This window comes from Oculina patagonica, chromosome 8 (assembly GCF_052425735.1).
Source record: "Oculina patagonica isolate OP01 chromosome 8, crgOcupat, whole genome shotgun sequence".
Taxonomy (NCBI): Eukaryota; Metazoa; Cnidaria; class Anthozoa; order Scleractinia; family Oculinidae; genus Oculina; species Oculina patagonica.
This window is the reverse complement of record NC_135765.1, coordinates 11,824,608-11,847,761: the sequence shown is the minus strand read 5'-3', so window position 1 is coordinate 11,847,761 and position 23,154 is coordinate 11,824,608. Positions and strand designations below refer to the sequence as shown.

The 23,154-nt window shown below is 39.0% G+C and overlaps 3 protein-coding genes and 1 pseudogene across 6 annotated transcripts in view; 2 read left to right on the top strand and 2 right to left on the bottom strand.

The window, feature by feature from the left end:
* Positions 1-1,042: 1,042 nt before the first annotated feature.
* On the bottom strand, positions 1,043-14,176 carry LOC144664351 (ZP domain-containing protein-like; annotated as a pseudogene). Its single transcript, XR_013572770.1, has 8 exons — positions 14,008-14,176; positions 12,298-12,409; positions 10,908-11,165; positions 7,173-7,223; positions 4,774-5,139; positions 3,929-4,151; positions 2,921-3,183; positions 1,043-2,407 (listed from the first exon to the last, which is right to left on the bottom strand). The product of XR_013572770.1 is annotated as a ZP domain-containing protein-like (transcript).
* Positions 13,343-23,154, top strand: part of LOC144664347 (ZP domain-containing protein-like) — a 26,336-nt gene continuing 16,524 nt past the window's right edge. The window contains exon 1 of the mRNA XM_078525451.1: positions 13,343-13,672. The gene's annotated coding sequence lies outside the window, so the exon portion shown is untranslated. The remainder of the gene's footprint in view (positions 13,673-23,154) is intronic.
* Positions 17,443-20,581, top strand: LOC144664349 (uncharacterized). Its single transcript, XM_078525453.1, has one exon. It carries the CDS (start codon positions 17,573-17,575, stop codon positions 19,265-19,267), a length of 1,695 nt encoding a protein of 564 aa, XP_078381579.1. The 5' UTR covers positions 17,443-17,572; the 3' UTR covers positions 19,268-20,581.
* LOC144664360 (melatonin receptor type 1A-like) overlaps positions 20,554-23,154 on the bottom strand; it is a 5,725-nt gene continuing 3,124 nt past the window's right edge. For all 3 annotated transcript variants that reach the window (XM_078525476.1, XM_078525475.1, XM_078525477.1), the window contains one exon: positions 20,554-22,957. In XM_078525476.1, coding sequence (XP_078381602.1) covers positions 21,829-22,833 — 1,005 coding nt within the window. In that variant the 5' untranslated portion in view covers positions 22,834-22,957 and the 3' untranslated portion in view covers positions 20,554-21,828. The remainder of the gene's footprint in view (positions 22,958-23,154) is intronic.

The window sequence follows — 23,154 nt, the reverse complement described above, 5'->3', positions numbered from 1 at the left end:
TGGGCTGACCGAGCATCTGATGAGACTTTGTAAACAGTCATAGAATTCCACCAAATATTTTATGTCACGGGAATTTCGCAGATTTTTGGTCTAAATTGTTCTGAAATTAGTAAAAGGCAACTCCATCCATGACTAGCATTATCTTTGAACATGTAAAGGAAGGGATAACCTTAATTTGCGGATAGAAATCAAGCTACGGATATAAATATCGATTTTTTTTAAGACGCGCGGAAACAACTTGAAAAGTTTAGCCTCAATTTTTCAAGTTGCAATCCATTTCCATCCTAGCCATCCGCAGCTAAAGAAGTTTGTTGACAGTTTTAGTGCTTTAATATAGCAAATGGTAATAAACATGGACCATTACTTTTATGTTTTTTTACGACACAAATGCAAATTTTGGCTGTTCAAAAATCTGTTATTAAAATCCGTGACAAAGCCCTGTCAATAAATTGACTCAATGCACAATAGCAACATCTCCCCTAGTGGTCGGTTTCTTTATTCTCATGAGCTGCGTGATTGACTCTGTTTCGATATTTCGAGGAGAAAATACGTGTTGATTTCTGTTGGTGTTTAAATGGTTAAGTTTGACAAAATTTGCAGCGTAGATTGCGTATTCTCAAACTCCTGCACAACGAAACACAGCTTTTGCTTTATGGTTGGGGGGGGGGGGGGGGGTTTGAGGGGGTTGACGGAGAGTCCGAATTTTTGCCCGGGCTGAATCCACCCAAGGTAGGTTTCGTAGTTAAAATAAATTTATTTGTTGGCTATAGCCCGCTGAAAAAGGCGTTTATTAGTCGTTATTTAGTTTTTATTGCACGGGAAGGACTGTTATAATTCGGTCTCCACCATCCCTCCCTAAAAAGGTCGAAGTAATAGCAGGGAATGACAAAGGACTTACCAGTTTCCTCAAGTTTTGTCGAGATCGACATTGGCGGACTATACAGAATATAAGTTTTAAGGTTTTTTTAGTTAATTTTCGTATTACAAAAGGATAAGTTTCTCCACTGAGAAAATGGAAGCCTGATCAAGCAAGTGCTATATCTCTTATAAAACAGAATATTCTTTATTCAGATTTTTTGCATTTCAGCTTACAAGTTTTTCACCCTGATATCCTTAGAATATTTCTATTTATCGATGGAAACGTTTTTACTGTTCGGTTTAGACTGAGCGAATAAAATTTATCAAAATGTAAGGGTTTGGTTGAAAAATTGATCAATTTATCCGCCTAACCACCGAAGCTTACAGTAAAAGTCGGTCTTGTTATTTGGAGTTCTGGATACAGCTTCCAAGAAACCTAAAGGATCAAACGTCTTGCCGGCGATACAGGTCAGTAAACTGAATCGTTATCATATTAAAAAACCTAAAAAGCTTTAAATCTGAAAAAAGTGAAGCTGCAAATCGAAGACTTCGATTGGTTGTAGTTATGATTACAAAGGTCGTTTTTTTAATTTTGTCCTCGTTGTAGAAGCAACAGCTTCAAGTAATGAAGAAAAAGCATACATTTCCATTACCCCTTTATCCCTCCAACAGCAAGTTAAATTGTTATATTCCAAGTTACCGCTTAAATATGTCATTTTTTGCTCAAGCTACTTAAGAACAACTCAACCATCTCCTTAAAGAAACACGGCACGTCTCCAAGAAATTCGCCTTTGTGTATTTATTTCAGTCACCATTCACTCATTCCCCATTCCTTATCTCTTCTATTCCCATTTCTCCACAGTCAAGCCGAGAAAAGACTGTTTGACGCCGAGACACTAAGAAAAAGAAGATGGGAAATACTCCACAATGAAACTTACACGAGCAAAATGTCTTAGACCTTTGGACAATCCTAACTCAGATATGATATGGAAAAACACAATGATTGTACCACAGCAGCCTGAGCAAAAGCTAGAATTCCACAAAAAAAAGAAAGTTTATTCGTTTCCTTTTAAAAGAAACGAGTCGATTAAGCTGTAATGTCTAGAAAAGAAGTTACTTTAAAAGTAATTAGTTGTGTGGCAAAAGAGAGAAAAATTGAGCATGCAATGTTCACATTCAATAAATCAGTTAAAGTAAAATGTGAATCATAGGCTAACTTAAATGGAAATCCACTTCGTACAGGTCACCGTAAAACGCCTTAAAAACAATCTTAATGAATCAAGTAGATTTTAACATCCCAGATAGAGAGTTGATCTTTGAGACCAAAGCATTTGGTCTTTTCAAACATTACAGCTTAAACGATAGCCTGTCTACATTTCTTCAGCAACGATGAGGGACGCGCCCTTTCCAGAGGCGCTGCGACGTCGGCTGAGGATTACTACAGCAATAATGAGCCCTAGAGCGACAGTTCCCAACACTCCCACCAGCACTGCCACGATCAGGATCATGCTGTTAGAAGAGGACTCTGACTCAAGGTTCTGCTCTTTAGCTGTGGAGAGGAAAGAGGACGTTTTAGGCAACAAGTTTATAAAGTCCAAAATCTAGACCGCTTAATTCTCGACGAAACGTTTATTTCAAATTGATCATTTGTTTTCAGCATGATTAACTTCGCGCGAATTTTCACTACTGCAGACTGTTTTTCATCGCTTATCTGGCGTTTTGAAATTAATTAAAGCTCGGCAGAGGATACTCTTCAGCATACAGCACAAAACGCAATACTGTCACTATGCCAATCGTCGCTGAAACAGTGTCTTAAATCGTGAAACAGTTTTGGCCCTTCTCCTATACATCATTTTGTTTTGGCCGAAGCAAGCAACTGCATTTGAAAATTGAATTACCAATAACCTCGTTGGGAAAAACTCTGTCCTCATTTTTTTCTTCTTTTTAATTTGAAATTTCCTGCAGTCTTAACTAATTTTAGCAAAATTTGTTTTTAATGCAAACTGAAGAATTCACAAAGTTTATCCTAATCACCAGCTATAGGACAGATTGCTCAGCTTACCAGGTTCATTTGTCCTAAGCTTGGGCTTCAAAGGTCCAACATAAACCTCTGCACTCATGTCCTCTTCTGTTGACCTCCTTCTCCTCTTGCTGGCCTCACACCCTCTGTCGCATCTTGATCCAGAGTCAGCTTTACGGCAAACCGTCAACTTGCAATGGATGTAGACATCATCGTACCCTTCTTTGAAGCGGAAAGCGGCAAGGTTGAAGAAATGTTCCTCCTTTTTGTCGTACGTGTAATCCAAAGTGTTGTCCCGCGAGCAACTGGAAAAGTAAAAAAAAAAAAAAACATTTAAAAGCTTTGACCATTTGACCCATTTGTTGCAGTTAATGTCTTAGCCTATCATTAGTAAGTTTGTTGGTTATCGTGCAGTGACAAAGCGTTAATAGTTTATAAGTTAAGCAATAAAATAAAATGTGAAATTTAATTTGAGAATCTGAATATTCTTTTTGTGTACAGGCCCAACCCGTTTTTAGCTTATACAAGTCATACAAGTCCATTGCTTTTTGCCCATATCTTATGAAATAGAAGAACCCTTATCCTTTATCCCTATTAACGCGCTGGAAATTATATTTTTCAGCAATATTAATTAAAAGTTTTGGTAATTTCTGCTTATTTGTGTTGACTTCCTTCTCATCAGTTTAAGACCTCTGTAAAGCCAAGTACTCAAAGACTGATGAAGAAATTTTAAATGGCACATTTCAACTCAATTCAATTATAAGCTAGAGCAGTTTTCACTTGGGCGTTTAAAGTAATTCTCGTTTGCTTTGGTTTTGCATTGATACGCTTAGTGATTGGCTCAAAAAAACTCGCGCCACTTTCTCAGCCAATCAGAAGTAAAACCAAAACCAATCGTGATTCGCTTGCGCACGTTTCCCCGCGCTTCGTGCCAGCTACATGTATTTGTTTAGAGTGTCCTTTGTGATTGGCCAGAGTGATTACTTTGGGTTTGGTTTTACGACACTGCTCTATTCCGTTATTTCAGTTTAATAGATAGTTTCAACTTACGCGTTTTCAATGATAAGATGGTCGGGAGTGGAATCAAAGCTTGATGATGCTGTGGCTTTGCAGAGATCAGGGAACACAACCAATTCCGAGTCACCAGACTGCACTCGGAAACCAAAGTACATCTTCTGGCCCAAACCGACTTCCTTTGGAAACTCCGTGACTGTTTCGTTGTTGCTGTCATCCTCGTACATATCCATGAAATATGTAAAGTTGCCAAACCCATCTAGGAATAGTAAAAAGAATGATATAAAACTTTTTAGATTTGCCAGGTCCTCATCAGATGTCCTTATTGTTGTTAACAATCGTCAAAAATCATGTGCACTGCAACAGGCAAATGGGTTGTTAGTTAACCATTTTCGGTTTGTTAGATGTTTTCGTCACAGTTCTTTTGGGGAAAAAAATATTAAAATACTTTTTAGCTGGTTTTCGAATTGGAATTGGTATTAAAAATTGGAAATTACTTTCAATCTTCAAAACGATCACTTCCTAGACATATCGACTAATACTAGAGGCAGGCTGCCCAAAAACAACGCTATAACGCTGCTAAATCCTCTTATTTGATTGGCCGATTCGTATCCCGCATTTTTATCAATCTCTTACAAGTTTTGAAGACACGAAAGAAGAAATAGCATAGCCACCGACCGCCATGTTACTCCCCAGGAGAAACCGTGTTCTAATCAATTGCAAAAATAGTTCGAAAGTGTTCAACTGGAGCATGCATATCAACCAATTCAGCTAAAACATGTTTAGACTGAAGCGCTTGATTCCTAGCCTGCGTTGCAGACAAACTCAGCCCCGCAACGTAGGCTATTTGATTCCAAAAGAACATGAAGTTGCCAAGTTACCTGCGTCTGTTATGAGAAGAGTGGATCTTGGATCGTACGACACTTTTGAGATGACGGTCTTCTTGTCATACCCACACTGAAACGGAATAACTCCTGTGTGCTCACGGGTTATCGCGCTATCGTTAGACTTTTCATCTGCTTTGAGGTAGAGCGTGTTCTTGTAGTAAATCTTGTCTCCATCGTCTTCCATCTGGGTGTTGCAGGCCTCAAGCCCAAACGTAAACTTAACCATACTGTCATCTTTATAGCCAGCAACGCAAGCCTCGTCTTCAAGGTGAAGGACAGAGTCGTTCACAATAAGGCCTGGGTAGTCTGACATCTGTAGAGATACCTCGATGTAGTCAGCCATGCAAACAACTTGTATTTCTGAAAGTCAAAAGAGAAAGAGAAGTTAGGGGAATAATAATTATTAATAATAATCATGATCAGCACTGATGATGATAATAATAATAATAATAATAAAAGCTTTATTTAACCTGGAAAGAAATCTATCAGCATTTATAAAAAATGCTGGTCTTAACAAGATGTCCAGTAATACAATCTAAGATTAAAATTACAATACATATAATTTACCTAAAATTTACTTTTAAAATATATCAACATTCATTGGTATAAAAAATTAGACTGAGCATTTATGATTCTTAATGGCAATTTCTTCCAGATGTTTAAAGAGTTGTAGTTGAGCAATTAATATCAACATCTTAAACAACTTTACTTTCTTCTAATTCAGACACCATCATTCAGAAGGCTACCATTGGTTAATGGGCTTTACTAATTACCTATAAACACATCTATTCATTTATTTCATTTATCCCTAAGTCAGGTGATCAGTCAGCCAGTCAGTGACGTCATTCTGTTCATCGATTGGTCATTTTATCAGTAAGTTATATATTCACCCGTTTACAATTTCGTGTCTGCTTGTCAGTAAGTAAATCATTTGTTCATTGTGTTTGCGTACCTAACCATTTCACGAACCAATTTGTTCTTTAATACTGGTCTTTCAGCATCCTTTCTTTCTAAGATAAACTGCACTTGGTTTAACTTAAAGTTATATCGATTCAGGCCAGACATTGGTGAATTATGAAACTAATCTATGTTATTATTAAAATCTATTTTTTAAGAACACAAAACTGTACATGAAGTCAAAAATATCGGCGTCAAGAATTTAGCACCGCATAAGAAGTTAAATGTTTGTCACCAAATCTTTTATAACAAGATCTCTGAATTTCCTTATTATTAAAGGTATGTGCCTGTTTGTCAGCTCCACCTTTCTCGAAATTCAGCGCCTTTCAGTGCTTCAGTGCTTAGCGCTCGCGCTGAAATTTTTAGGTTCATTATACTGGAAATTGTTTACTCCTTCTAGCAGCTGCATGTGCATGTCATACTTACATAATAAAAACAAAGTCCAAAGAGTATTTTTTGCATAATTGATATTTGAAAAATTGGGAACAATATGCAAATTGGGCACGCTGGATTCATCAAGCCGGCTGTCCAGTTGCTCTGAAAAAATAGCACTGCTCACTTGATTATTAGTCATTTTTTTTACCTCAAAAAGCATTACCATTTCTTTCTTTACAATTTTACTTAGCTTCAACATGATCGCTTATTGAATGTAAAATCACTGTGAGAATACGCCTCGCTGGTTGTAAGAGGTAATAATAAGACTGGGTGTGAGCTAACAATGTAGACATATCAAAATCATCTTAAACAAACTGTCTTTGTTTAACAATAGACGTATAGATTTTTATTTAATTTAAATGGGATTATGCGCATTTTTCGTCAACTCTGAATAATGTGTCCGCAAATTAGCATTGTCTACAGACCAGAAACGCTTGTAAGTGAACATTCTCGTAAATTCTTCGATTCTCAATTATGCGCAAATTGTGCACCCAGCGTTTCTTAACAAAGGCCCAGTCGACCTCCCGACTGCAATAGCAGGCAAACAACTTGAATGCTTAATAAAATGCTCCGCGCGAAATCAGAATATACCGTTTTAATCTTCGCTGTCTTGAACAGCATGAAAGAAAAATCAAGTTTTTTCGATCGTGTCTCGCAGCAAGAACATTAGTTTAAGATTTCTAAACAGCATAAGTATAATAGACGGCATTTGTCACGGAAAATAAGTATTCAAATCAGTCTTCAATGAGCACATGGGGCGGTGAACAAAGAGGGGCATTATTAAGTATCTAGTGAAATATTGTTTATGTGAAGTCAAACAAGTGAGCAGAGAATTGGTAGGCAGGTAAAGCCAGCTTGGATTGTGTTCTTCTTGTTAGTATCATTTATATACTCCTTCCCATTTTACTATTGCAAATTGTGATCTTAAAAATAAATTACTTCTAAATACTTTATTGTTGACTAATCTAAATACTGAGTAGATTTAGGAATTAATCACTTACTGGCTTCGGCATCCACCGTGATGTTTCCACCAGGTCCATTGCTCGCGGAAGCTAAAAAACGAAAGCACAACACAATCAACAAACATGCGGTACATTGGCAAGCCTCCATAATAAAAACAAAATGGGAAAACAGATCGGGTAGCATCGGACAGCAAATATCATGAACTATGTGCCAAATTGAATCTAGCAGAATTTATTATCTGCAAGACCCCACCTAATGTCACCAAATGATTGCAATGTAGTCTACGAACTGTCGCGCTGTATTTAGATGACAAAACTTTGGAAACTGCAGTTTCGAAAGACCTATATTTCCACCATATATACTCGAAAGCAATTTGTAACCGAAATAGAAGCTCTGCTAGAAACAGATATTTAAACATTTTTAGTGCTTCGCTAGCTCTCGCAAGATCACTGTCCATGCTTGTCATTCATTGTTCGACACATAGAGTCACGAAATAAGAATTGTTTCATGAGAAATGCATTATGCAAAGCCACCATCAATCGTATTTCAATTTAGCTATCCACAACTTATAATGAAGAGATGATCCAAGGTTTCAATCATGAGATCGCACGATCTCTCTCCAAAACGCGACAGTGAACACCAAGGGAAAGCCAAAATTAAATTTCACCCTCTACTTTTGTCAAAACAAAGTTCTAAAACAACGTTAAAACTATACCATACCTAAGGCGAGGCAAAGAGAGACGCTCAGTAGAAAGAAGGCCTTCATTTCGTTCTGCTAATCAGTAAGATCGTACTGGAAACGCAACGCTCGCTGCCGCCAAATTCACCGCCGACCGACTCAACCAAAACCACGCGCCAGTGGAATCGCACACCTGGTTATGTAGCAAAGCGTGACGACTACACAATTGGCTGGGTCTCTTGAAAAGGCGGTGATTGCTTTGTTATTCGTCGGGAAGAACAAAGTGTATTCATGCCTCGAGATCTCGACTTATTTGAACAAACTATTACCCTGCGATTGCAGGTCGCGTTGTTTACAGTGAAGCCCTTTATAAGGCTGTCGTTATTTCGCTTTGTCTCGAGTAAATTTTTAAAGTTTGCTCGTCTGTTTTGATTTGCAATAATTGCATGGGAGTGACATTTTACACCTCAAAATTTGCATTTTTTTTGTTTAGCCCCAGAGGCAAATGCATTTATAAGGAGTGATTCTTTATCAGTGGAAGCGACAAAAGGTCGATTTTGCATAAATACGATGATAATAATAGTAATGGAAGATTCTTTAGCTAATTGAAGTTATGTTTGGAAACCGTGAAAGCACGCAACGTTATCTCGACAAATCCTTTGCAACTGGCAGCACTGATTTTACACGCTGCTGAAACAGTTTTAGTTTTATACAGAACGAATTCAATTTGGCAGCAAAGAACAGATGACAACTGTCAAACGTATTAACCACGGTACTGATAGCAGGCCCAGAAATTTCGATAATGTTAATGTCTTAAAAGGGTGGGAAAATGTTTGACTTCTTTTTATAGATAGTCTTTTCGAGGTCATTCTAATGCATACTACGGTGGCCCATATAGGACATGAGCATTTTTTTTTCGTGTCTCTCGACTCCGTATTGTGTTGTCCGCTCGACCTGGTTCGCCCCCGATGCCCCTCGATACCGAGTTGTTGACCTACACTGGATTTTAACACCGAGTCCACACTCGATTTTTACTTCAACACGCCTCTTCCCTTCTTCCTTGGGCATGTTGTGGCCGTAGATTGTGGCCGTCTGGGTCCGCCGCGTGGTTCCGTTATAGAGTGGCGCCTCCTCCGGTGCTGGTTGTTTTGGCTTTCGCTCTTGCTCTCAGTCGGGACGATCTGAATGTTCCGTGAAATGTTCTGCATGTTATTGATGCCGGGCCCGGCATTTTCCTTTGTGAGTTTGTCTTCACGGTCTCCGCTCGCTGTTTCACTTACTATGCTGAGTTGGTCGGACTTGGTGGGCTTGCTTCGCATTCTCGGCGCCCTGTCTTTTAGCTCGAGTACTCCTCCTTCTCGTTGCGTTACGTTGGCACCACATATTCATTTGTCTTCACGCGCAGTCCTACTGACTGTTTTGCGTTTGTTTCCTTGTTTAGTTCAGGCACCCGTTTCCTGATGTCACGAAGCCTTCGTCTGCCTGATGTCACGGGAGTCGGGGCCCGTCACCATACCATCACTTTGTTCCCGGCGGAAACCACTTGTCTGAGTATCGTTGCGGACCTCGGATTATGTATTGTGTCCGAGGTTGAAACTCGGATATGTTCGAGTGTTCGGACTAACGAGGACGAGTACAATCCGAGGGGACGGAGTTTTGGTAGGCCATCCTGGCACCGTAGCATACAGAGATAACCATCTTAACAAACTGGCGCATTGGCGTGTTTTTCATTTCATTTTCTTTCTTTTATTTTTGCCTTCTTTATTCTTTTCATTTTTCCAACAAGATTGCACAAGGGCACGGAGCGAGAAGCACCGTCAGCTGATAAATCTACGCCCATTAATTCTCGTCCCATAGCCCTTTTCGTTTCTCTTAGCCGGCGAGGCCTTGGCACAAAAACTAAGGACTCTAGAGATACAGAGATTTTCAGTCCTAGATTCAAGGACTTTCAGGTGCTCATGTATGCAATCATGATGTTTAAAAAGAAAAGAAAGCATGAGAGAGCCATTGCGTTTTTTACTTTTCGTTCAAGAATTCTTTGTTTTAAACAGCCAATCAAACAATATTTGAATTTACTAAAAAAAATCCTATGTGCCCAGAGCCCTTTGTTTCTCGTGCTAAGGCTTCGCCGGCTAAGAGAAACGAAAAGGGCTATGGGGACGAGAATGAACTACGCCCTGACCAAATGCTTCGGTCTCCTTCTCGTTTCCCAGTCCCTCTCGCTGTCGTAGCCATTGGCCATTTTGACTCTCTTGTTCTTTGCGGCTGCTGTTTGCCATACGGAGGAATGCAAGCAGTGCGTCTTAGATCACCAAGTAAGAAGCAGAAGAAAAAGAAAAGATAAAGGGAAAAGAGAAAACAAAATAGTGGACAAAGCGAAAACTGGAAGTAAGAGGCCCATAGGGACATTTTTTTTTTTTTTTTTTTTTTTTTTTTTTTTTTTTTCTTCTTTTTTTTTTTTCCATTAAATTTTTTTTTTTTTATTTTGCCCCTTTTTAAAAGAAAAAAAGCTGTCCAAAAAAAAAAAAAAGAGGTAAAAAAAAAAAAAAAAAATTAAAAAAAAAAAAAAAATAATCAAAATTTCTTGATATTTTTATATAAACTTTAACTAAAAGCTTTATTTTTCGTTCTTCACAATAATTGCTAACATCGGTCAACAAAAATAGCTTGAAACTGAGCTTTAAAGAGTTGCTCGCAAATATGAGCGAAAGTTAAGGATAACGCTGTTAAGTGTGTTGTGTGTTCAAAAGGCTAACAAACATTCAAGAAACTCGCATAATTTGAAGTTTTCTTTGAAATCGTTGACTTTTTTGTACTTGATATATGCTCTAAACCTATATTTTGCTCAAAAATAGCTCAGAAAGGCAAAACGTGCTCGGAAATGCAAAACCGCAAAAAGTTGCTCCAAACGACAAAGGTTGCTCAAAAGTTGCCGAGCTCAATCGGGACAGGGGGTTGACAAAAGGCTGCCAGAGCTTGCCAGGGTAAGGTTTCAGGGGAAGATTCTGACGCGATACATAGTGTTGACCAACACAAAAAATATCCGAATCATGTAAACAGCCCTAGATAATGTTTCAATAGCCTAACAACAGACCCTTCGTTGGCTGCACTCCATCATTATCCTCGATTATGACCGTCAATGTTGTCCTTTCTCCTAGTGCGGCACTTGGACGAGAAGGACCGTGTAGCTGCAGGTTGACTGTAAATGACTCTTCGTCTGTCAACCACATCATCATCTATAATAGGAATGGCAACTTCTTTCCTCGCTTCCCCTGACGTGAATGTTACTAATTCACCAGATAATGGGACGAAGTCACTTCCGCCTGTGGCAGTTGAATCAGCAGTACTAAGGCTAAAGGAAAATTAACGAACAAGGTTACTGTTTTTAACCGAAGGGACAAAATCGTTAACAAGAGTCCACTACTCTCTCACCACAAAGCAACCCCACCCTCCCTTCCTCCCTCCCTCCCCCCAACTACCCCACCCTCAAACTGGTCCTCCTCCATCAAGCCCCGTGAAATCTTTTAAAAAGCATACCATCCTATAAAGGCTATATTTATAATTATCTGAAATTCGATCGGGAAAAGACCTCACTTTTTGTCTCCGAAAATGTTGTAAATAAAGTGAGAAAGTTGTTAAAAACCTCAGTCTTCATTGTCTTTTTCTGTGTTTTATCGCTTCAAGAAGGCTCCGGGATGCCGTTTTAGTTCGAACCCGTGACAGAATTGCCGAGACGGGATAGAGCCGAGTTTCGTTCTTCAAGTACGCGTGCGTTACATCTTCAACCGTTTAGAAGAAACTCGTCCAAAACGCTTTCGAGAAGCAACAAAAGACAACAGGTGAGTTTTTTGCCTTTATTCACTTTACTTTACAATTTTTGAAAGGAAAACTAAAATAATTTTCGATCGCATCTAAGGTCCGTACAGACTCTTACACTTATAGTACAATTTAATTTGGTTACCTCTGATTTATTTTAACCGGGCCTTGGCTAATTAAGGAATCTGATAGGCTGAACATGCACGCTTCCAGATAGATTTACTTTGTAATGTAATTCTATCCGCGGAAAAAATCATTAATTTTCCCTTTTTGAAGCTGATAAAAATCGTAAAATTCTGGTTAAGAGCCCTGGGCTTATAAAACTTCGTAAGGGGCTTTGAGTGGGCTTTAACAACGGAGGGGCTTATATTCGGGGGGGCCTTATAGGCGGAATAAAAAAAGTTTCAAAACACTGAAGCAACGGCAGTGTTGATCGAAATACGTGTTTAAGTTAAAAAGTCATAAAAAGCAACATTTAGCTCTGTTTAGTACTGTCATCTAGCAGAGGTGATGCTTATAACTGGGTGGGCTTATAACCGGGTGTATTTTTTTTTTGTTTTTTTTTTCAGGTATATAGTTGGGTCTATAACCAGGAGGGTCTTAAAAGCGGGGGGAGCTTATGACCGGAATTTTACAGTATATTTATATTTCGAGCTCAGTTTCCTTACCTTACAGTGGCCGACACTGCTGTATTGCCAGTGTTCACTATCACGACAGTTGCGACCCCTAAGTCCTCTGACTCTCTTATTTGCACAGCTTCAAACTGGAATATACCCGGATCTTTGGAAACAAAACAGATATGATTGCTTAGAAATTATCATGGTGGCTCTCTGTTCCTTACTTATAGTAGAATTTGGGAGGGTATATTGACTGTATATAAACACAATCCGTATTGGTCATGATCAGTTCCTTTCTTCTCGTAACTAGCACACTTGACTTTGTGTTGATATTGTGAGGAGAAATGAGACGCTGATACAAACAATCTCATGCTATACTGTTACACCCTGGTTTCATCTGAAAACCTTGGAGTAGTCTCTATTTTTTCCGAAGTTTTCTGAGTATGGCACGGGAAGAAATCAAAGTGACGAGGGGCGCATTAATCCTTATTCAGTTTTCCCCGTTGATTTTGCATCATAAACGTATTGATAGGTTTCCATGCATACTCGTTTACGAGAAAACGGCGATTAATCTCTCCGGGAGCCAAGCTGCAAAGAAAAAGCCGCCATTTTCTTAATACGCGCACGCTAATTACACGTAAAATTATGCGCAGCAAGCTAGGATGCGAGATGCAATATTAAGAAATCACCTTAAGGTTGGATGCATGGAATCATTCCAGGTTTCAAATGAAAGCTTTAAAAGTCGAACGCTTCATTTTATTCTACAGTCATTAACCGTATAGGATTGTGTATAAACACGACTCGTTATATTAGAAAGCAAAGAAGAGGGACTGGAATTTGATATTGTAAGATGGGGTCTGTTCCAGTTCGAAGAACACGAGGCTGCTGATCTCAAGTCCTCAAGTCCTCAAGTCCACGTACAAGTCCACAACATTAAATGCCTGTTCTCGATTTTCAAAAGTTTGTGTAAGAGTCCTAGCAAGTCCTATAGCTAATTGCAAATTATTACCATTTAAATTTAAAGTCTATAAAAACCGACCACTCCGGAAAAAAAGTTTCTTAGTAAGCTCATAACTTGCAGGCTCTTGATTCCATAAAACAATAAAGTTTGGAATTTTTACCTATATTTGTCTGCAATTTTTTCCGCGGTGAGTTTTTATAAACAGATCTATGGAAATTCAAAAATGTGATTATCCAACTTCCAGCCAATCTACAGCTTTCAAATCTGAAACGCAAAATCTTTCAGACGGTTTTAGTTTAGCGTACAATATTGATATATAATTTAAATATAATTCATATATAATTCATTCGACAGTGAATTCGGGCTTTTGCCCTTACAAACACTGTATTTTGCTCCGCCTTTGCCTCAATTGAAAATGGCGGCCAGTTTACGCGAAAGGGCTTATCCTATTACGAGACCCATCTGGTTTGGAGACATAATTTTATAACAAAAACAGCACGTGTTCATTAAGGGAATTGATGTCACCTTTTATGCTGTTTTATATGTAAAGTAAATCGCACCGACGGGAAACACCCCTTTGTTTCATAATTCCCAGCCTGTCTCGTCAACTAGAATAGATGAATCATAATTACAGTGAGAGATGTTAGAATCTCGCTAGTAAACTCGAACCTGCGTTGCACTTGTCTTGGCCGGGAAATCTGAAATGAATTGCTAACTAAAGATTCTGTAGGCAGCCAGCTATATACATGATAATTAACCCATAACAAACTCTCTACTTGTATACTAAATAGCTTACTAACCTTGAGCCCTACACATGTGGACAGCTAACAACAACAGGATTAAGAATTTCACCATCGTCGCGAGCTCTTCCACTTGCACTCCGAGACTTTTAATTTGAACTAAATAACCAAAAAAAAGGGGGACTTTTTAATCGAGGGTTCCGAGCTGACAAGCAGAGTGTTCTCGGCAAAGCTACTCAGCCATGAAATATCACTCAGTGAGATGATTGAATGGAAACCACGATGAATAATATGTGATTCATGAATATAAATGTTATATCGCTGTCAAACTTCAGACAGCAAATTACATTCCGAGGGAGCCAAGAGCAGGCACCGTAAAACCACACTGTCATATCTGCTTCAATGCTGTCTGCCCAAAAATTTAAAGTTTAAAACTCAATTTGAGTAAAGAATGGTAAAATACGTGTAATTTACGCTTTACCGCTATCCTTTAAAAATAACTCAGAAAAAGTAATCGAGATAGGGTGCAAGCGTGATGTAACGAACTGGCCATTCTTTCAATTCGTGATCACATTGCACGCCATGTGGTCCACTATCAATTAGTGTGATAAAACTGATAACATTGTTTTATAAGCAAACACTTTGTTAAGCCCAGAGGTTTCAGAAAGAGCCTTACAAAACACAAAGGCTTAAGTCAAAACTAAAGTGAAGATTACAGGTCGAAAAAAAATCACTATAAAATGGGAGAAGATGCATTAAGTCAAAGTTAGCAGCACGATTTGTGCGAGAGAATGGACCGGCTATTGTCACTCTATAAAAGTATAATATTGTTTCGTTATTCTGCAATAATATTGTTTCCTTGTTATTTTAAAAGTGCTTAATATGAACATGGCGACAAACACTAGATGGATACCACTCTTCTTCTGCGGTAAAAATGGACTCATTCGAAATTATATGGTGTCCAACCTACATTGAGGCCCTCCCTTCGCGAGGTCTCAAACTAACGCATGGGCAGCCAAAAGCTCAAAGCCGAAACCTTGTGCGTATGTAGGCATGCGTACTAGAATTATAACTTTTCGGTTTTATAATTGCTATTCAAGGCTCCACAAGAGAAAAAAAATACAAGTTAAAGTATAGGACTTGTGTGTACTTAGGCAAACTGTCGGTAAGCTGTTGGCCGACTGTCCGCCGACAAGTACCGACAGTCTGATATGGGAGGTTTTGTTCACAAAAGCCAAATCAGAGTATTACACGTTAGTTTTTAGCTCGTGATTTTATATTAAACAGTACATTTATGACATACAAAATAAATTAAAGAGCTTCAATTTAAGTTTACTTGTTGCTAGCAGTAAATTGTTCTATTTTTATCTTGAAAGAGTCACTTCCACTACAAGAACGGTGCGATATCAGCATTCATCGAACGATATGTAACCTTGACTCCTTTGTAAATCCCGCTTTTCGCAGGAAAAGCCCTGGGAACGAGGTTGAAATAACAGAAAACTACCTAAAGATTCGTTCTACAGAAAGGAGTTAGACCAGTCCCTGAACCGTCTATCTACCCCATATGGGGCTAGGGTGGGAACAGGGGAATTCTAGCATAACTTTTCCCAGGCGGGGGTAGGGAGAGTCCAAGATAACTTCTCCCATGGGGAGGGAGGGGAGGGAGAGTTAGGATAACTTCTCCCAACAAGGAGGGAAAGTCCAGGAAACTTCTCTGAGCAAGGGTAAGGAGAATCCAGGATACTTCTCATCAAGAGAAGAACCAGTCAAAATTAAAATGAAAGAGCCTTATTTGGTATTTCAACGTTTTTATTATTATTTATATTAATATATACTTATAATTTTTGGGTGTTTCTGAAGGTGTGCTGGGTTTTACAGAGCCCAGCAATTATTGCATTCTAATAGAAATTTATATATTATAAAACTACAAGCCTGTCTAATTATAAGCTAGTCAGGAGTCAAGCCTAATATTGAAGACCTTGGCAACTGCATGTCACGCAATTCTCATCTGTTTTAGTAATACGCTGCTCCTTTTATTTACTTTGAACTGATTTAAACGGGAAACGTCATGGAAAACCGCATCTAGAAGATTTTTCAAGCAATTCTACATTAAATTGGAAAGCTTGTTGAGCGCTTTATTTTATTTACTGTTTTATAAATCATTTTTTTTTTACATTAGTGTACATTATTAGATGTTTTCCCGTTTCCCTGTCTCTCTTCTACTTCATACCAAATTTGATTAAAAATTAAAAACAAGAAAAAAACGTCTGGAACCAGGGAATGAATCGGTATGACTTCATCTCTAGCACTGAAAAAAAAAAAAAAAAGACTTTGGAGTTTTGTGAATCGTATAACAATTATTTAATAGGGGAATAGTACGAGTGAAGATATTGTTTCGCAACTCTGTTGAAATCTTGCTAAATATCGGAGATACCAAACAGAATTAAGTTTGTTAGCTTTCACAAGCTTTTGGAGCCCCAAGGCAAGCCTTTTTCCAAGGGATAATTGATACAATTAGATCTGTATTACTGACAGTGAAAAAAAAAAAAAAAAAAAAAAAAAAAAAAACAAAAATTCTCTCTTTTTCCCTTTATCAAATACAAAAATGAAAAACTTAAGATGCGTGTTCGGTAAGTCACGCAAACAAAGATAATTTGTACGTCGTTAGAAAAGATGAGGTTTATCGTCACATAGTCCATTTGAAAATAGTGTATTACGTCTCACTGTAGTTATAATAGCATATACAGGTACATTCTCCACAGCTTGAAGAAAAGACGAGAGAATCAAACAAGTCGAACCAATAAACAAGAAATTTACATGAAGGCGGATTGTCAGAGATCTGCATATCGCTCAGCGCAAGACTATGTCACGCCGGCTTTCTCTCTCCCACTCGAGATATTTCGTCCTTTTCGCCTTTAAGTTAAACTCTTTTTTCCGTTATATGGTTTCCGGGAAAAACTCTGGCTTTTACGTTTATTTATACATCTGTCAGTCAGACTTTTAAAACCCGCGGTTATGTATCCCACTGTGGGAATCCCCCTAGAAACCTATTTCCAATTCAAGGACTGTGTCACGGCTGAGTTTAGTCGATAATGTTTTTATTAAGTTTTGCCAAATACTCGCTATAAAACTTAATATTAGCGAAGCAATTTCGTCTGTCGATCTAAGGCGGCAAAACCATAGTTTTATTACAGACAAACATGTTCCCCAAGCGTATTTAAAACTAATCGAATTAATAGACAAATCAGGTAGACTTCAGATGAAAGCTGTTTTAAAAACAGTTTTTCAAAACTCCGTATCGCAATCGATCTGTTTTAATTCTCTTCGCTTGTTGTCTGTTCGTGCCTTCTTCTGTATTTGCTGTGTATCTGATATGTTTTTTCACGTGATAATTCTTTTATTTCACTCAATTTGATGGATATTTTCTTTTGTCTAAATTTGGCTCAAATACAGGCGTGACATGATAACATCATTCATTTAAATGGCTGATGCAACCAGCAAGCAGAACTCGGCAATAATTCTTCGTATAAAACCGGTTACCACACTGCACTTCTACCATATATCACAACAGAAGTCCTCTTTCTGAAGATCCTTATGGTATCTGTTATCTGAAAATATCAACAAAATGGAATTGACTCACGAAGGTCGTCGTTATAAATCTGTTGTGGTGGCAGCATTAGCGGACCTCGCTTCGACAGAAACGTTTACCGAATATGACAGGTACATACTGGATTGTCGAACTTTACAACCAGAAGTTATTTTAGCTAATTTACCATCACTTTGCCGGTTACTTCAACACGCGAAAGTGTCGCATGTTTTGATAAACTGCCGCCGTGGGAAATTTATCGAGATCAAGGAACGGCTTGGCAAAATATTTAAAGAAAATGGCCAAGTGTCGCAAGGAAATCACGCAATTTTGAAACTGTCTACGCAAGAACAATCGGTGCCTGTATCTGATGCTTTAAAAACTGGTATCGACGTCATGAATTTCGGAAAAAGTCTTCTCGATATGGATCGTTTGTTGAATGCTCATCCAGGGCTTTTGAACGGAACAGATCAACTGAACAATTCAATGAAGAGAAAACGAAAAGATGACAATATCCCGGTTGGATCTGTCGTGGCATTACCTGCCGGGGCATATAGCGATAAACGTCGGCCTGGCAAAAAGGTCTTCAAAGCGTTGAAACGAATGACTACACATAACAGCCCAAGCAAAAAGTGCTACATGTGCAATTCCGAAGGTTGCTTTGATAGCATCTGCGACAACTGTCATGGTCTGAACGGTGACATGAAGAAAGTCTCGTGCGATTTGAAAGGAAGGTACGCTATTGTGACTGGAGGTCGAATCAAGATTGGTTACGAAACTGCCGTCCGCTTGTTACGAGACGAATGTTTTGTTATTGTCACAACCCGATTTCCGGTCAATGCTGTGGAGCGATTTAGCAACGAGAAAGATTTCAGTGTTTGGAAACATCGGCTGAAAATCGCCCGACTGGATCTTCAAGATATGCGATCCATCAACGAGTTTCTTGAGTATGTTCACCAAAACATCCCGCATTTGGATATTTTAATCAATAATGCTGCACAAACAATCTCTCGGCCATTTCAATATTATGCATCACTGGTCTCAGACGAAGTGAAGCACCTGCAAAACTTGACAAAAGATGCGAACAATCTGATTGTCAACAAGACTCAAGCATTAGACCAATTCCACTCGGTCACTTCTACACCATGTCGATCTCTCCCCTGGAAAAACTATGGAAAAACGAATTCGGGTGATTTTCCAGAGGGAATGAAAGACGAACATGGTGAGCAACTAGATACCCGTTTGAGGAACAGTTGGACATATAATCTGGATGAGGTCCCATTGGAGGAACTTCTCCAGGTTCTGACTGTCAATACAGTTGGCCCGTTTATCTTGACTGCGAAACTCAAACCACTGTTGAAACAAAGTCCATTTCTGCGTAAATTCGTCGTGAACGTGTCCGCAATGGAAGGGCAATTCTCGCGTTTTTCGAAAGGTCACCGGCACCCGCACACCAATATGGCCAAAGCTGCATTGAATATGATGACACGAACAAGCGGATTGGAGTATCAGATGGACGGAATCTACATGACGGCTGTTGACACCGGCTGGGTCACTGACGAACGACCGTTCCATCAAGCTCAGCATGAGGCAGACATGAAAGGATTCATCCCGCCTCTGGACTGCCAGGATGGAGCCGCCAGGGTTTACCACCCAATTGTTCATGGACTAAACCCGAACAATTCACCATACTTTGCGGTCTTTTTAAAGGACTTTAAACCTAAAAACTGGTAATTTTGTTGCACGTGTAATAACGCAATTCAGTTTTAATTAATTGACCAATTAATGAGCCAATCAGGCAATTAATTTCCTATAATGGATTGATAGCCTCCTACGCAGACGTTCTTTTGGCACGTCACGCAATAAGATTGCGTGACGAGCCAAAAAAAGCGTCTGCGTTGGAGGCTGGGAATAAGGCGGGACTTAACATAAAGGTTCTTTTTCTGCCGCTTTACATTAGTATTTTGGAAATATCTCGTTCGCTTTTTAAGCAATGCAAAAACCCTACGCTCGTCTGATAAATCTATGTTTAGCGGTGTTGGGTAAATATTTGGGTGATTTTTGGAGATTTTTGGAAGGAGATCGTTTTTCTTAAAGGATTAGTAAAATTTAGAGAAATAAGAAAAAATGGAGATTTAAGGGGATTTTAAAATTAGAATATGGAGTTAAAAATTGATAGACGGACACCAGACAGTCCCCCTGACAACCTGGAGGGCTCTTGCGTGGGGGTCAACTGTCTGTTGATGTTCCAAAAATAATTTTCTTCCTTTTATTACTTTTCTAAATTACTATAAATTTCAGTCAAATTTACGTTTAGTCCCCCCTTTAGATCGAAACCTTGACTTCGCTAATGCTAAGAGGAAAGAAGGGCTTGATTGCTTGTTGATTCATTTGTCAGTGTGATCTCCGCCCCGCAAAAAAGGATAATTTTAGAGACAGAACGGAAGTGAAGTGGACCATTTTTCAAAGTTTATAACTCATCGCCCTTTTATATCGTTAAATCATGTAATTGTACGAAGGATAATTGTATGTCCAGGAAAATCCACAGCTACTTAGACAATGTTGTGAAGAAATTCATCATCAATAAGAGGAAAGATGCATAAAAAATAACTTCAATTTGTTGCCATATTAATACAGTTTGAATTTTGTACGTGCTCTGATTGGCTAGAAAAATTGGTTCAAATATTATAGAAGACATAAAATTGGTTTTCTCTTTCGTGTGCGTCAAATCTTTTCATTTTTTCCAATCCTCGCTGTGTTTAATGACAGTATAATACATCGCTTTGACTTATTTATTCGCAACATATACTTTATTGATTGCCAGTCACGAATCCAGAGGTGCCCGAAAAGAAAAGAAGGGATTGAAAGAATATTGATTCTGTCTTGCTAAAAAAAATGGGGACCTAGGGTGAACGTTGGCCCCATTTTAGTTTGCCCGAATAAGGGAAGGGGGCATTTTTCAGCAAAGTCAAGAGTGGAATGGGGGGACTTCCTACTGATTGTAAACAAAAATAAACTTGATAGAGAATAATGAATACAAACATAAAATGACCGTTATATATTAAAGATTTGAAATAAAACATAAAAGAAAATTATCAGTTTGTATATTTAACTATTTAAATCTTTACTTTTAATTTATCTCTTTTCTCAGATTTTGTTTCCTAAAGCTTATGCGAGCTTTCTAATGCTTAGGAATTATCTTTGGCTCGATTTCCGCCGCTCTCTCGCTCATTCCCCGAACAGCGGCTAGAAATCGAGCCTTGAATCATTTTTGCTGGTTATGTAGTTTTCATTTGATCAGTGATCGGACGAGTACATTGATTTTTCATTGTTATACTGGTACGCTTTTATAAGTGTGACTTAACAGACGTTAGGTTACACGTATAATATCGCGGGAGTTGGGCGGGGGGCGCGAGCGGGGAGGGGGGAGGGGGAGAAATGATCATAAACAGTAAAAAAACGTGAAACGTTTGAATTCAGGGAACCAAACAACGCAGAATAAAATTCAGTAGTGACCAGTCACCTACTGCTGCGAGATCTCCTTTTATAAAAATGCTCGTACCATGCAGACGTTACTGTAACGTGTAGAAAAAACAATTAAAATGCAGTGCTGGTACTACGGCAATATGCCAATATTTCTACGAGTACCATCCGTCTTCTTCACTGCCAGTGCAATTATGGGAGATATAACGGTTCTAAAATTTAAAATTACAACGCAAACAAAGGTAGTAAGCGAAGTTAGCAAAAATAGGGTTCACCAAAAACCTTCTCATTGGACAATGATAGCCCCCAAAAGCTTAATTCTTGATCTCCTAATGCACGTATAACCAGGGTGAAAATATTACAAAACCGAATGGCTAAAGATGTCTACCAAAACAGGACTCCAAAAAAGTACAGGCGGATAAAATTGGTGGCATAAACAAAGTTTCAACATCACCATTATATCATAACACCTCCAACTGATATTTTTTTCCAGTAACGTTCGCACATATTGGCAGGCGTAGTGGCCTTTCGGGATGTGTGTGGTCCAAGTTCCAGCCACAAACTATACTAGTGTAGCATACTCCAGGGTGAAGGGGTGTCATCGGTTTGGGTAAAGTGGCTTACCCAAGAATACCACGCAATAACCCTGCCCAGGGCTTCAATCTGCAGGAATTCTCGTTCAATGAGTCCAACGCCTTCATACGGTGCTCCACTACATCATCGTCATCATCGTCATCATCATCTCCAACTGAAAAATAAAAGTGTTCTTAGGTCACAACGCCTCCCTTATGTGCAGCACAACATATGAACAGTCAACTTCTGTTGCAGCACAAAATCTTGACAAACTCAACGCGAAACGCTTTGTTCATAACTCCATATATGAAAACGTTGATGGCGCTGCTGGTGGCTCCGAAGTACGTGCTAATAAGATACACTTGTCGCGGTACAGTCCACACGCCAATAAACCGAATGCACTCCACGGCCATTACAGGACCCCAACACAGACAAAACCCAAGAGATACCGTGAAAAGCAACTTAGCAAGTCTTATCTCCTCGACACTCGTGCTAACTCTTCTTTGGGTTGAACTCTTAAGACGCTGATGTCGTATGGCTCGGAAAACTTTATGGTACAGAATAATAACTACGCCCATAGGAGCTGGTATGTTTATTGTAAGCGTCGTGGTGAAAAGGACAATTGATGCTGGCGTAAATGACGGAGAGCTGTAACAAATGACGGTGCCCGGATGGAAAACGAAAGTTGAAATACCGAGGATAAACGGAAGAGCGCTGCAGATAAGAGCCCATGTCCAAATAAGGAGAACGGTAGCGATTGTTAGCTTCGGGGTGTATAGCTTATGATAAAGATGAAAGTGAACGACCCGAATGTATCTATTACACGCCGTAAGCGCCATTGTATGCAAAGATGCGATGCTAAAAGCGAAGACACAATAGCCTTGAAGTCGGCAAGTCCAATCATTGAAAGGCCACCTGCCTGCTATCAAAGATCCAACCGAAAATGGCAGAGAAAAAACTGAAGTCAGAAGATCTGTCAACGCTAGCGAGATGATGTAATAATTTGGAATTATCCGCAGCCTGGAATTTCTGTAAAACGCAAAGCAGACCAAGGCATTTCCAAAAAACGCCACAGAATCGATTAGAAGTAAAAACAGCGATTCTACGACTATCAGTGAAGTAGATCTTGACTTCAACTCAGCAGCTAAGTCATGATCTTCGTCAGTTGACGCTAAGGGTAGTGAATTTGAAGTGTTGCTTGTGCCATTCGGCAAGCTTGAGCTTACTCCATTTGTAAATTGCATATTTAAGCGATGTAACTGGTTCCTTATTTCATGTAGATGTGATAAACATCCAGTGTTAAAGCCATCAGATGGATGGAAATCAACTACGTGGACGAAAAACGACTTCTATAAACATCGCCCCTCGCTGAAAGAAAAACAAAAGGTAACTTTAATTAAACTGGGAAATCCTCAAGGGCGTTTGTGGATCTGATGACAGCTTGCTTCCTAGTGGCTTAAACGACAGACGGCAGAAACAGCAGAAGGCAGACTTGCTTCCTATTGGCTGAAACGACAGACGGCTGATTAGCACATCTCGCAAACACTTTGCTTTACACTAACACA

What these genes read in the sequence shown, in the direction of transcription:
- LOC144664349 (XM_078525453.1), top strand. Translation starts at nt 17,573, where the DNA reads ATGGAATTGACTCACGAAGGTCGTCGTTATAAATCTGTTGTGGTGGCA.